Raw genomic sequence first — 13,274 nt, forward strand, 5'->3', positions numbered from 1 at the left:
AGCTGGGGAAGGAGGTGTGTGTGTGTGGGGGGGTTAAGTGAAAGCATTTTGGCAAAACAAATCAAAGATCAAAATTTGTAAAATTTGAAAGTTTTGATCAGATCTAATCCTGATCAGGCCCTAGTTCTGTATTGCATTTCATACCACCTCTACAAAGAGAAGCTGTTTTGCAATCTAACTCCAGAACAGTGAGATTGGTACTTTATACCAGATTCAGTACACATAGAAGTCTGTATTTATTGCCTGACTATGACCCTTCCTCCAGTTTAGTGCTTCTCAACCTTTTGTATTGGTGACCCCTTTCACACTGCAAACCTTTTTTATATTTAACACTATTACAAAAGCCGGAGTTAAAGCAGGGTTTGGGGGAGGAGGCTGACAGATCGTGACCCCCACATAATAACCTCGCAGCCTCCTGAGGGTTCACGACCCCCCAGCTTGAGAACCCCTGCTCCAGTTCATGTGGGTAATACGCAAGCCTTGCTCTTTCTTCAGCAAAACAGTAGAGGGCGCTAAAGACTCATTTTACCTCCATAGGCTCCTTCATATTGGACATATGCATCACTTTAGCTGGTCCCAGAGACTGGAGGGGGCCAGATTTCAGGGAAGGACAGAATCGAACTATGCCACAAATATCCTTTGGTTGCTGGAGAGAGACACACAAATCAAGTAAGGACAAGCTCTATGCGGTTATATTGGCTCTATGAAGAATTCCCTAAAGAGGGAGGAGACAACCCAAACCAGTCTTATAAAGGTTTAAATACACCTGGCAACTGTAGTTTCTATACACTCTTGGAGGAAATGATGGTTGAAGGTAGGTTACCAGGCCAACAATCTGATCAGATTTCCTTTCCTCAAGATGACACTGGATCTGTAGCTAGTCTGGATTTAAGGCTAGCTCTTAGGTACTATGTGCAGCTTTGCAAAATGTCTGTTTTCAGTACCCCACATCAGTGCATCAGCAGAGCTGTGCAATCCCTGCTGCATTCTCCCAATTAATACCTTATTTCTCAAAGTATAAGACATCCTTGTCATAGAGAAGCTTGTGCAATCTCAGATAAATAATAGACTAGTTACCCAGATTCCATAGACTGAGCATAGAGAGAAGCAATACCTCCAAGATGTAGCCAAATTTCTGACTACATGGCTAAGCACTGGGTCACACACTGGGATAAGCATTTCAAGAATTAATTCTGCAGCAGCAGCACCATGTCACTGCACCATGATCCCATGCTGCACCATGACAGACACCGGATGCATAATGCTACTCTCACCCTGGTTTTGCCCCAGTGTAACCCCATTAAGTTCCATGGAGTTATTCTTCATTTCTTCTTTGTAAGTGAGAGCAGAACAAGCACAAGGGCTCCCAGGAAATTACTAGTTATGAAACAAAAAGGCCCCATTTTTAATTCTCAATTCAGACTCTCATGCTACCCATATTATTGCTCTGACCTACAAAAGTTACCCTAGAGGAGAGCTGGTCAGCGTTTTCAAACACAAAAGTGAAACAAAAATGTCAACTCCAAACCAAACAAAAAATTGATTCGTTTCAAATATTTTTCACTGAAAAGTCGAAGTGGAACTGTTTTAGCAAAACATTTCCGTTTCAGGAAAACAGCACTTTTCATCCAAAAAATAATAATAATAAAGAGTCAGAAAATTTCAATCAGCTATAGTCTGGGCCTTTCTTAACTTCAGAGTTAAAGCAAGGAACTGATTGGAGCCAGCGGGGAGATTACCCTGTCCTCACCTTTATCATAGGAAGGCCTTCACACCTGCTTCCCAGCTCGCCTTCTCATCGTTAGGCTGAAATCTTAACTGACAACTGGGCTGGGAGTGGGAGTAGGTGCCAGGAGCAGGAACCATGACCTACTCATAGGAGATCTCTCCCTAATCCTCCAAACATCCCTTGTATCTGTCAAACCTGACTGCAGTCACACCACACCTACAACTAATTAGCAAGAGTTGAACTACACTTAGGAAGGAAAAATCAAATGCACAACTACAAAATGGGGAATAACTGGCTAGGTGGTCGTGCTGCTGGAGAGGATCCCAAGGTTATAGTGGATCATAAATTGAATGAGAGTCAACAATGTGATGCAGTTGCAAAAAAGGCTAATATCATTCTGGGGTGTATTAACAGGAGTGTTCTATGTAAGACACAGTAGGTAGCTGTCCTCTTCTACTCAGCACTGCTGAGGCCTCCTCTGGAGTACTGTGTCCTATTCTTGGCGCCACACTTTCGGAAATCTGTGGACAAGTTGGTGAGAGTCCAGAGGAGAACAACAAAACTGAAAAAAGGTTTAGAAAACCTGATGTGTGAGGAAAGGTTAAAAAACTGGGCATGTTTAGTCTTGAGAAAAGACGACAGAGGAGGACCTGATAAGTCTTCAGATATGTTAAGGGGTGTTACAAACAGAATAGGGATCAATTGTTCTCCTTGTCTGCTGAAGGTAGGACAAGTAGTAACGGGCTTATTTTGCAGCAAGAGCAATTTAGGTTAGATATTAGAAAAAAACTGTCCAACTATAAGAGGGAGTTAAGCTCTGGAGTAGGGAGGTTGTGGAATCCCTGTCACTGGAGGGTTTGAGAATAGGTTGGACAAACCCCTGTCAAGGATGGTCTAAGTCTTTTGGTCCTGTCTCAGCACAGGAGGCTGTACTTCATGACCTCTCAAGGTCCCTTCCAACCCTACATTTCTATGAATCTTTTAGATGAAAAGCGAAAAGAAATGCACCACTGCAGGGAAGTTTAACACATAAGTTATTGTTCTGCTAGTGAAGAAGCAGGGTTGTTGAAAGAAAAGATGAAACAACAATTAAAATGCAGAAGAAATAAATCAAGTGGTCAAAATCCATATAGAAATTCCACAAATAAAATGAACCTGCTAAGGAAGCCACCTCTCCCCACCAGTCCACCTGTATCCCAGTCATCTTTATTAGAAACGTAAAGCAATGGTTTCATTGTCCATTCCAGACTAGCTCCCAGCATGCGAACAGCCAATGTTCATGCAATTAAAACAGGACATCCCTCAGTCAGACTAACTCAGGACAGAAGCTGAGCACTGCAGAGGGCAAACCCAAGATTTTCAGTGTGTTCTTTTCCTCACCTTAAAATATTACCCCTGAGTACTAGTTACAATCCACATTTAATTGGACCAAATATGTAAATATTTGAATGTTCTTCTTACTATATAAAATAATGTCTCCGCATCCCCAAATGGCACTGAAAGAACAAATCCCAAATGACCTCATAACATCCCTTTGAATTTGAAAAGGGTTATGTTCAAGTAAACTTAAAATCTGGATTATATATTTATTCATTCATTCATTCATTCTTTACTTTAAAGGCAGCATTGCTGTCTAGCAGTTAGAGCTGGAATGAAAGTCAAAGTAGGGTTCTGTTCCCCACTGACTCAAAGTGACACTGGGCAAGTCAATCACTATGCTTCAGTTTCCCCAATTCTACAATGGGTATAATAATGCTTACCCACCTTTCTAGAGTGCTTTGAGATCTTGGATGAAAATGCTGTGCAAGTGCAAAGTGTTACTTTGAACAACAATTTTCATCTCGCAGCTGACGGCAGGGCCTCACCATCACTGCCATGACATGTTTCTCTTCTTTTCTCCGTAACTTTCAATCCAACCCACATCACCCACATTCAGATTTCAGCTGCCTCAAAGCCTCCAAGGCTGTGAAGTATTTTGGGGGATGTGCCACAGCAGCTGCATTTATCATTTGTTCTATTCGGAGGGACTTACTCAGGTACATGTGTGAAACTCTCTGTTTGCCTAGAGCAGGGGTTGGCAACCTTTCAGAAGTGGTGTGCCAAATCTTCATTTATTCACTCTGATTTAAGGTTTCTCATGCCAGTAATACATTTTAACATTTTTAGAAGGTCTATTTCTATAAGTCTATAATATCTAACTAAACTATTGTTGTATGTAAAGTAAATAAGGTTTTTTAAATGTTTAAGAAGCTTCATTTAAAATTAAATTAAAATGCAGAGCCCCTCGGACCGGTGGCCAGGACCCGGGCAGTGTGAGTGCCACTGAAGATCAGCTTGCGTGCCGCCTTCAGCACCCGTGCCATAGGGTGCCTACCATTGGCCTAGAGAGCTGAAAGTGTGTAAAACATAGGAGATGAAGTCAACAGAGTGGGGAAATTTAAAAGCCACACTAGATGCAACTCTGACAACACAAGAGGGTGCCTTCTGCACCCAGAATGACAGAGCTACCTAGAATTGAGACCGTGGCAAAACTAGATTTTTTTTTTTTTAAGCCTGCTAAATAAAAAACTTTCAGCTGTTATTCTTTCCAAAATCCACTAGCATTCCTGCATGGCCTAAAAGTATCCATAGGACATTAACCATGTAGTTTTCACACTGCCTTAGGATTCCCCAAGGTTCATTCTGAAGGTTTAAAGGTAATAAGGTAACTTTTTCCAGAACAAGCTCTGATGAAGAACCAGCACCAAGAATAGAAAAGATCTAAAGAAGATGTATTTAACATAATATTCAGCTTACCATGTGCATCATAAACTGGATGGCAAACTCTGAATATTCAGAAACATAGCTCTTGCACTGTGGGAGAGACAGACATCCCAGTAAATACCAACAAACCATTCTTGCCACACATAACTGTTAATGTCACATTAGGAAGGAGATTACACAGTGTGGGAAAATTCAAAGCAATGGTTCCCACAGAAGCTAGCATGACCTCAATGTACATTTTGAATTTGAGTAGTATTTTGGATTATTCTATGTGTTACCTTTCAAACCTTATCAGAAGTGCACAGTGTGGAAGAGACACAGTCACAGGGCAGGGGGACAAGGAGGAGGGATCAGAAATGAAGTGCTGAACTTCAGCATGTAATGTTGCAATTTTGGGCCTAGCTTCTGAAAGAATCCCTAGCGTTACCTCATCTGGCTCTGGAATTAATTGCCACTCCCCTCTAAAATATATCCAGCATTTTGGATGCTTTCCATGGAGAGCAATGAAATGGGGGGGGAGGGAGAGCTCAGTGGTTTGAACATTGTTCAATCCTTGAGGGGGCCATTTAGGGACGTGGGGTAAAAATCTGTCTGGGGAATGGCCCTGTTTTGAGCAGGGGCTTGGACTAGATGACCTCCTGAGGTCCCTTCCATCCCTGATAGTCTATAATTCTAATGACGATGTTTTAAGAGTGGGGAGGGAGAAGGAGAGGAATCCAAGACCTTTCAGAGCCTATGGGAGTCAAGTCACCAATACTGACTGATCTCTTACTAAGGACCAAAAAAGTTGGGCACTAGCTCCCTCAGATGCCTTTAAAGATCCCAGCCTTAACCATTTAGAACCCAAAGCCTTGTGTCTGATAAATTGGCTCAGTAAATAAAATGGTATCATGGTATCACTCTCAACAGGATTATTATTTATTTGTATTTCAGTAGCACCTTGTGCAAGGCACTGTCCTTACACATGAAGGCACAGCCTCTATCCCAGAGAGCCCCAATCTATGAACATAAGCAAGCAGGCAGGATGGTGGAGAGGGATAACACACAGTCAGTGTATACACAGTTTTTTTAAAACCAATCATTTTCAGATCTCCCCAGTTTTGCCCTCAACCTAGCTAATGTTAATTGGTTAACTTCTTGTCAGGATCTTGGCAGATATGGGTGGAGGAAGGATTTGAAGGAGGAGAGGACAGAGGCCTTAGAGATGTTTCATCAGGGACATTGTTCAGCATTTTCATTAAGGACAAATCTAGCCACGCACATTCTGTCCACATGGAAGAGCAGGATGGGAATGGATGCAGACTGAAGACAGACTCCAGAGCAGAGCACTCATGGCCTCTATCAAGCAAACAGCTGTTCAGTACCACCCTGGCCACTACTGGAGTCAGTTCCATTATCTTAGTGAAATCAAAATTCTGTTACCCCATCAGCCATGTTAGGTCCCAAGTGTTCACACAGTTGCTTGGCAGTAGCAACTAAGGATTCAGTGAAGAAAGGCCCGGTTCTTGCTTTTTCCTGAATGTCAGCAACCAGCTGAACACAGTCTCCACACAAATGTCCTTCCTCCTGATGAAAGATAAGGGGAGAGCCAAAAATTAAAACACACAGCAGCTCCACTAGTGCATGGCCATGTCCTCACTACAAACAGAGGAAGCATTCACAGCAGTTTTGTTGTCAACGCTCTTTATAACATAGCTAATCTTCACAGCACTACAAGGAGGTGGGTATTATCCCATTTGACAAGTGAAGAAAGGCAGAGAGGTTAAGTCATTTGTCCAGGAAACAGAGAGAGGCCATGTCAGAGCATTAAGGCTGTGTCTACACTGCCACTTTCAGCGCTAAAACTTTAGTCATTCGGGGTGTGAAAAAACATGCCCCGAGCGACAAATGAAAAGCACCAGTATAGACACTGCTTTATCGTCAGGAGCCATGCTCCCGGCAATAAAGCTACCATCCCTCTTTTGGGGTGGTTATTTTATTTTTTTTTTTAAATCACCAGGAGAGCTCTGACTACACTGGAAAGCGTGACTACACTGCCCACATCACAGCACTGCCATGGCCACGCTGTAACGTGGCAGTGTAGACATACTCTAAAACTCAGCATTCCTACCTTCCACTCCTGTGCTCAACCCATGTTTCTCTCCAAGAAACAGCCCCCTCAGAAGACTCAGGTAAGACATAGACTCTTCTCCCAGGCTTCCCTCCTATCCAATTTAAATTCCACTGTTGCCTTGCCTGGGCACATATGGGGCATGCCAGCTGAGCCCTGACATTCCTGATTTTAACAAACTGCTGACTTCCATCTAGCATTCTGTGCATAGGGTGGAATCTTACCTTTCACATGCTGTCTGCATATTGCACCTCATTCCAGTGGGAGCACTGAGAATTAGTATCTGACTATCATTTTTAGATAGCACAAATGAGCATAACACTTGAGTGAACAGAATAATAAAAAATTGAGGTACGTGCAACACAAAAGAGCTAGTAAAAGGTACTGTGTAATTATACATTGGGAGGGAATAAGAGAGTCAGAGACAGAAAGCAGGGTACAAGTTCTAGCAGTGTAGGAGGAAGAGTAAAAAAATATTAGCATAAGCCAGGAATGGTCCCATAGCTAATCAAACTGTCACTTGTTACTTGCTAATCAGTACATTGTTACTGTTTAACATTGGTATGGTGGCAGCATGTAGAAACCAACCATTGTGCTAGGCCCTGCATAAACATATAGTAAATGACAATCTCTGCCCAAAAGAACATTACTTAAACAATCCAAATTATTGTATGACCAGCAATGTTGCTAATTTTCTCTATTATTGACACCACCTTAGCTGTTGATTTTATTTATTTTTAAATACCCACTAATGTGCATTTTAAAGTCTGTTTGTGGAGAGTCTCATACTCTACCACTGGCCACTGCAAAGGGATGGGAAGAGATCCCTTTAATTCAGAGGGCTGCTGTTCATTCTAAACCAAAATTGGAACAGTATTTCAGCCAGCGTCAATCAGTGCGGCTCCACTGCCTTCAGTGAGGCTATGCCAATATACAGCAGCTCAGGAACTGGCCCAGTATGTTTCTGAAGTCCAATTGGCAACTTGAAACCTGAGTGGGCTTCCTGCTCTCTTGCATTCTAAAGCCATGTATTTGTGCTCCCAAGTGTAATCAGTTTGGTATGTGTTATTGAGAAGCATTGTGACAGTGAAAAAGAACACAGCATGCTTCCTCTGTGTGCAGCTGATTAACTGAGGAAGCTAATCTGTCCATATTGCATCCTCACCAAGGCCTCTTGCTGGATTTTGTCCTGAGGGTAAAGGAGAAGAGGGACATTAGCAAGGAAGGGAGACACCATTTCAGGGAAGTCTATCACAAGTTTCTCAGTGGACTGCTGTGGCTTCTGAATCTTCAGAGCATCCTCATGAGTCTCCATGGATTTGCACAAGGTGATGGCACGGCATACTACGTCAGGGTTGGACTAAAAAGAACAAAGGAAGGCCAAGTCATCACTCCGTGGACATCCACAGTCCTAATCAAAGTAAGCCTGGCACCGTGGGTGAGGAGATAGATACAAATAAAAAGCAGCACCCATCCCTGCTACTTAGTCAGAGCAGCAAAAATTTAAGTGAACAAAGCAACAGTTGCTAAGATACCCAGCAAGGAAATTGTTTACAGAATGGAAAGGTTTATTTTCTCCTAGCAATCCCCCCCACACACTTGCATACATCGGAACCTGTTTCATTATTTCTTTGTAGTCCTGGGGCAGTCCTATATAGCCCCCTGGCTTTCTTCTGTATCAAAAGTGACAACTAGAAGATATATAGCCAGCCAAGCTAAGTGCTTTAAAGATGAACGGAAATGAATTTTTAAACACCATACAATGGGAAAAGGCTGGTGCAGGCATCAAATTGTTGTGCAGAAATAAACACTGGAGAAAGAGGGAAAATTAACTTAAGACTTTTCACTTGAGTCAGGACATCTGGTCTCTGTGTTGCTCTTGCAGTGGGCTGATAGAAATATAGCAAGTATTTTCTATGAAAATTTTTGAACCAAAAAATTAATGTCATCTGAAATTTTACTAAATTTTCTGGTGGCTTTTTTTTAACTAAACAAAATTGAATTTTTTTGTTTCACGGATTTTTGTCTGGGGCTTGTGGGGGTGGGGCAGGCTGGAAAATAAAAAAAGAAAATTTTCTAATTGAAATTAAAGTAAATTAACATTTTTGTTTCACTGGAGGAAAAAAACTAAAGATGTCGAAGAAATCAGAAATGTCCATTTCCTACAGAAGGTCATTTTTCATCACCAAACTTTGTGACCTGCTCTAATGGTAAGTGACCTCTCTAACACATAAAGGGAACTTGCAATGAGGGAAAGGAGGCATTTGTGCCCCTTTTTGCTTCATTGTGATGTATGAAGAGGCTTGGGAAATTTGTTTTTTAATATTAGAAATGCTGGTGTTGTCTACCCTGGAAGTCTCCATGGTAGCTGGAGAACATAGTGACCACAAGTACCGAGGACATGAAACCTGATAAACTGAGAGGGGGAGTTTCTTCAGATTGTTAAAAATCTTAAATGACTGAGAACTACTTTGAGAAGGAAGTTTGGAAAATTCAACACCCCCCTTTACCCTCCAGCTAAGGTCCATAGAAAGTTCTACATCTACATTCCTGAGACCTCCAACATGACTGCAAAATCAAAGAACGCCTTGACACTCCTGATATTTCTAGTGTTAAAAACAAGCAGAAGTTATTTTGTTTTGTAAAAACCTTTTCAGAACCTCTTTATACATCTTAAGAAGCCAAAAATGGAGCAAACCTATGTTTTATTTTCCTTTGGAGGTAACTTTTAAGGCTCTAGTCCTTAAGTAATTTAGGTTTTAATGGTGTCAGCAATTGCTGCAGGTCAAATAGGACCCTGAATTCAAATCTTGGCAGGTACGTGAAAAATTTGTTCATCAGCTATCTAAAGTTTTTGGTTTTTTATTACAGAAATTAATGTATTGGACTGGAATCTGCTTATATGCTGTTTCAGAAGCCTATTACCATATTATTTATTATTATTGTCCTAAAAGGGACAAAAAATGCAGAAAGTCAACCTAGTAGTTTTACATCATAAATCTGTACCATTGTTTTTCCCACAACCAATTACCAATACTTGTTTGCTCAGCTCTACGATTATTATCATGCCAGTGTCCACCATCTTCTTGCACTTGATTGACCAGTCCTGGAAAGGAAGGTACTGGCATGACTTATCCAAGAAAGCACGGATCCTTTCCTAGGAGACAAGAGAAGAAGGGAATGTTATGGGCTGTGTTCACATACACCATGGCAAAAAGATGTGTACATTCTTCACATTCTTAGGAGAGACTATGAAAAATCTGGGCAAATTCTTAAGCTCCACACTGGGGGAAGACAGACTTTCTGGAGCATGGATGGATGAAATATGTTTATTTCTCCAGTCTCAAATTTAAAAACAGACAATCCCAGATCTTCTGGGGGATGAAAGGATGCTGGTGTTGGCACCTACTACACTGTGGTAAGAGGAAGATTTCTTGCAAGACCTGTCACTGTGAGACAGAATTCCTATAGATTTAAAGGCTTCATATGAAGCAAGCTCTCTAGCTTATAAAATACAATCCAGAAGATCCACTATCTGTTCTCTCTGTTTCATAAACACCCAAATTCCAACTAGGGATAAGAAAGGAGGCTAAAAAAACCCGACTACATGGATGGTCTGCTGACCAGATGGAATGGTACTTGCATCAAAGACAAAGAGGAGAGAATGACACATAGCTGCTCCAAAATCCCCTTGCCACATCACACACCAGATCTTTGTGGCTTCTTCAGAGACTGCACTAACCCGCCATCCTACCCAAAGCTAAATGAGTGCTCCAAGGGGGTAGGGGAAGAATGTAAAAACATTCAAACGACAGTGTTTTACAGCAAGTCAGTGGCATATCAGAAGTAAGCAGGACTTCTAAATCTCCCCACGGGAGAGACAGGGAAAGGGATCCCCTTTACTAGAGTTGCTGAGGCCCAACCCCCCTCCCTGTATCCCATGATTGTCACCTTACACCAATTCCCTTTTTAGGCACCTTTCCTCTGCAGTGTAACCATTTGCACTGCCAGAGACAGCACAGCATAAAGGGGACTTTACGTACATGATACTCTTGACCAACGTCTGCATGGAAATTCCTGACTAGCATGGTAGGTAATAATAAGGTTAATCTACTTCCAACCTCCAAGTCATTCTCAGATTTTGTGACCATCCTGATCAAACACCGGACAGAAGATCTTACAGTTGCTTTCCTTTTCCCTCCCTCTGTGAAACTCGAGTAACAAAAGCCATTCATGATATTCTTCCCCTTCCTTGCCCCTCCCTGGGTCACCACTATAGTTGTAAAGGCATCTAGTGCCCAAAGCCAAAAAGGTTGCTGGGTTCTTCAGGCTACTTACATCTGTGCGATTGTCCTGCAAGATCTTCCCAACCATTGATACCATCAATTTACACATATGGCAAGGGATGGTTTTCTGGGGATAGAAAAGAGAAGAGTTACTTGAGAGGGGCCTGCATGTTGGTGCACCTCTACGTCAATATAACACGACCTGATATAACACAAATTTGGATACAACACGGTAAAGCAGTGCTCCAGGAGGCTGAGGCTATGCGCTCCAGTGGATCAAAACAAGTTTGATATAACACAGTTTCACCTATAATGTGGTAAGATTTTTTGGCTCCCAAGGACAGCGTTATATCTTGTCTCTATCATATAATGAAGGAAGAAGCTAGCTTCACATAAGCCCAAGTTCCAACCTCTGCTCTCCCAATTTCTAAAAAAAAAAAATATCCAAAAACACATTCCCCTGAAATCTCACATGCCCTAGCTCATCCCAGGATAGAATTTTTCTGGGAAGGTTTGTTTTGTAGGTTTTTGAGGAGAGGGGGGCAGAAAAGGAGTTTTAAAGCTACCATGCTTCCAAAAATTCCTGTTATTTAATCCAAGAAAGTTTTCTTAACAGCTTTTTGTCTTCCCCTCTCCAAACTCATGTTTACTTTGCCTGTTAGTGGGGTCTTTGGAGTAGGGGTCCAGTTGGGGGAATGGCAAGAACTGGTTTTATCTCCATACACAGATGAATGTTATATATGGAACATTTATAAATATAAAACCCTTTACAGCACGCTGACCTGCTGCTGGCAGAAGTGGGTGTGGGGAGAGGAATAAATAAGAAGGGGCAGGAGATTGGGCGGGGTAAAGAGGTGGAGACACAGAAAGGGGAGATTGGGACTGGAGATAGAGGGGGTGGCACGTGGAGCCATACTTCTCGGTCTCAGATGGGGTATGGGCAGGGAAGAGGAGCTTCATGGAAAGGGGACAGAAGACTGAAAGGGGGGAAATATAAGGTACCTGGTGAAGGGGCTAGGAGAGGGAGCATGAAACAGAGGCAGAAAACAAGTGGCATGGAGTGGGCCTAGGTGACTGCAGGAGACAGAAAGATGGAGTCTTATCCTGTTAAACATTTTGAATTCCTAGACATTTTAGTTATAGAAAATTTCAAGCACTTAAGTTTTACAGAATGTATAACAGACTCCCCATCTCATCTGCCATCCCCATGTCCCCAGCTTTCTACCACTGCCAAACCCCACCCAGGTGTTGCACCACCGCCACTCCTCTCCACATGACTTCCCTGGACTAGCTAACACCTGCAAGGGGGAGCCCAGCTCTGATGGGCCTTGTGAAATCTGTCAGAACAGGGATCCTGCCTGCAGGCTTTATACACCAACCTAGCTTGCACTTCTGGCACTAATACAAAAAAAAAAAAAAAAAGCAATAACCCACAGAGAAACTCTGAATCAAAAATGCTCATTATTTAAAAAGAGCACAGGACAAAAGTGCACCTCAAAAGAAGCATGCTAACCCTCCAAAACGGTATCAACCGTTAACAAGCCTAGCAGTGACCAGGTAAGGCCTCCAGCCAGTGATAACTGCTTCTATAGGAGAGTTTGGGGGTTTTAGTGCATTTCCCATTTAGGAAGGAGGTGGAAAAGAAACTGCCTCTTGGCCTGACTGACTGGTGTGCAATGTGATATTCAGCATAGAAAAAGGAAGGAGGGAATTAAACACAAGGTTGGGATGAGTCATAAGGTTATAGAAAAGCAGATTTTCCCCACACCAGGCTAAGGAAGAGAACAACTGGTGTGGGAGGGTCATCACTCTTTGCAAACCAGTTTTTATAGTTCAAAGTGACCTTTACACTTGTTGCCTGTGTCCCACACTTAGCCAGATGGTGTTCCCCTTCTCTTTAACCAGCTGACGTACACAGGGCCCAATTCCCACTTACACCAAGGCCTCTCGACATTAGTCTAGTGGCAGAAAGAGACGTTAAAGGAGCCATGAGACTGACAGACGAGGGTCCTCACTGACATAGAACTGGTCTAATGACTTTTTGCCAGCCCTGCTCCCAGCCCCTAATATAGGGGAACTTTGGGGGCATGTCAGTGCAGGCCAGGGGCATGACTGGAGTGTACTGATTTTCATCTGAACTTTGGAAGGCAGAGAAAAGGAGCCATGGGAAGCAGAGTGTAACATAGAGCAGCCCCAAGACTAATTCCAGCTTACACCAGAGACTGAGTAGTGCCCTGAACATCCCCACAATATGGAGGACATACAGGTAGCTTAAAAGACGCCTTACCCATCCACTCTGTTCCTGCCCCAAGTGCAAGGATGGGGCAATTGAGAATCAGACCCCCACTCATTATATGCACAGAAGCCAATAAATGTTATTGGCCAT

At 42.6% G+C, this 13,274-nt stretch overlaps 1 protein-coding gene across 3 annotated transcripts in view; it reads right to left on the minus strand.

Moving 5' to 3' along the window:
- Positions 1 to 13,274, minus strand: part of LOC115654776 (prosaposin-like) — a 45,929-nt gene that overhangs the window by 8,270 nt on the left and 24,385 nt on the right. For 2 of the 3 annotated variants that reach the window (XM_030569538.1, XM_030569537.1), the window contains exons 3-8: positions 10,941 to 11,015; positions 9,634 to 9,759; positions 7,768 to 7,962; positions 5,915 to 6,058; positions 4,526 to 4,582; positions 530 to 646 (exon numbers count right to left, since the gene is read on the minus strand). In XM_030569538.1, coding sequence (XP_030425398.1) covers positions 530 to 646; positions 4,526 to 4,582; positions 5,915 to 6,058; positions 7,768 to 7,962; positions 9,634 to 9,759; positions 10,941 to 11,015 — 714 coding nt within the window. The remainder of the gene's footprint in view (positions 1 to 529; positions 647 to 4,525; positions 4,583 to 5,914; positions 6,059 to 7,767; positions 7,963 to 9,633; positions 9,760 to 10,940; positions 11,016 to 13,274) is intronic. The other variant, XM_030569539.1, reaches the window with a different exon arrangement.

The sequence above is a fragment of the Gopherus evgoodei genome, chromosome 7, assembly GCF_007399415.2.
Source record: "Gopherus evgoodei ecotype Sinaloan lineage chromosome 7, rGopEvg1_v1.p, whole genome shotgun sequence".
NCBI lineage: Eukaryota > Metazoa > Chordata > Testudines > Testudinidae > Gopherus > Gopherus evgoodei.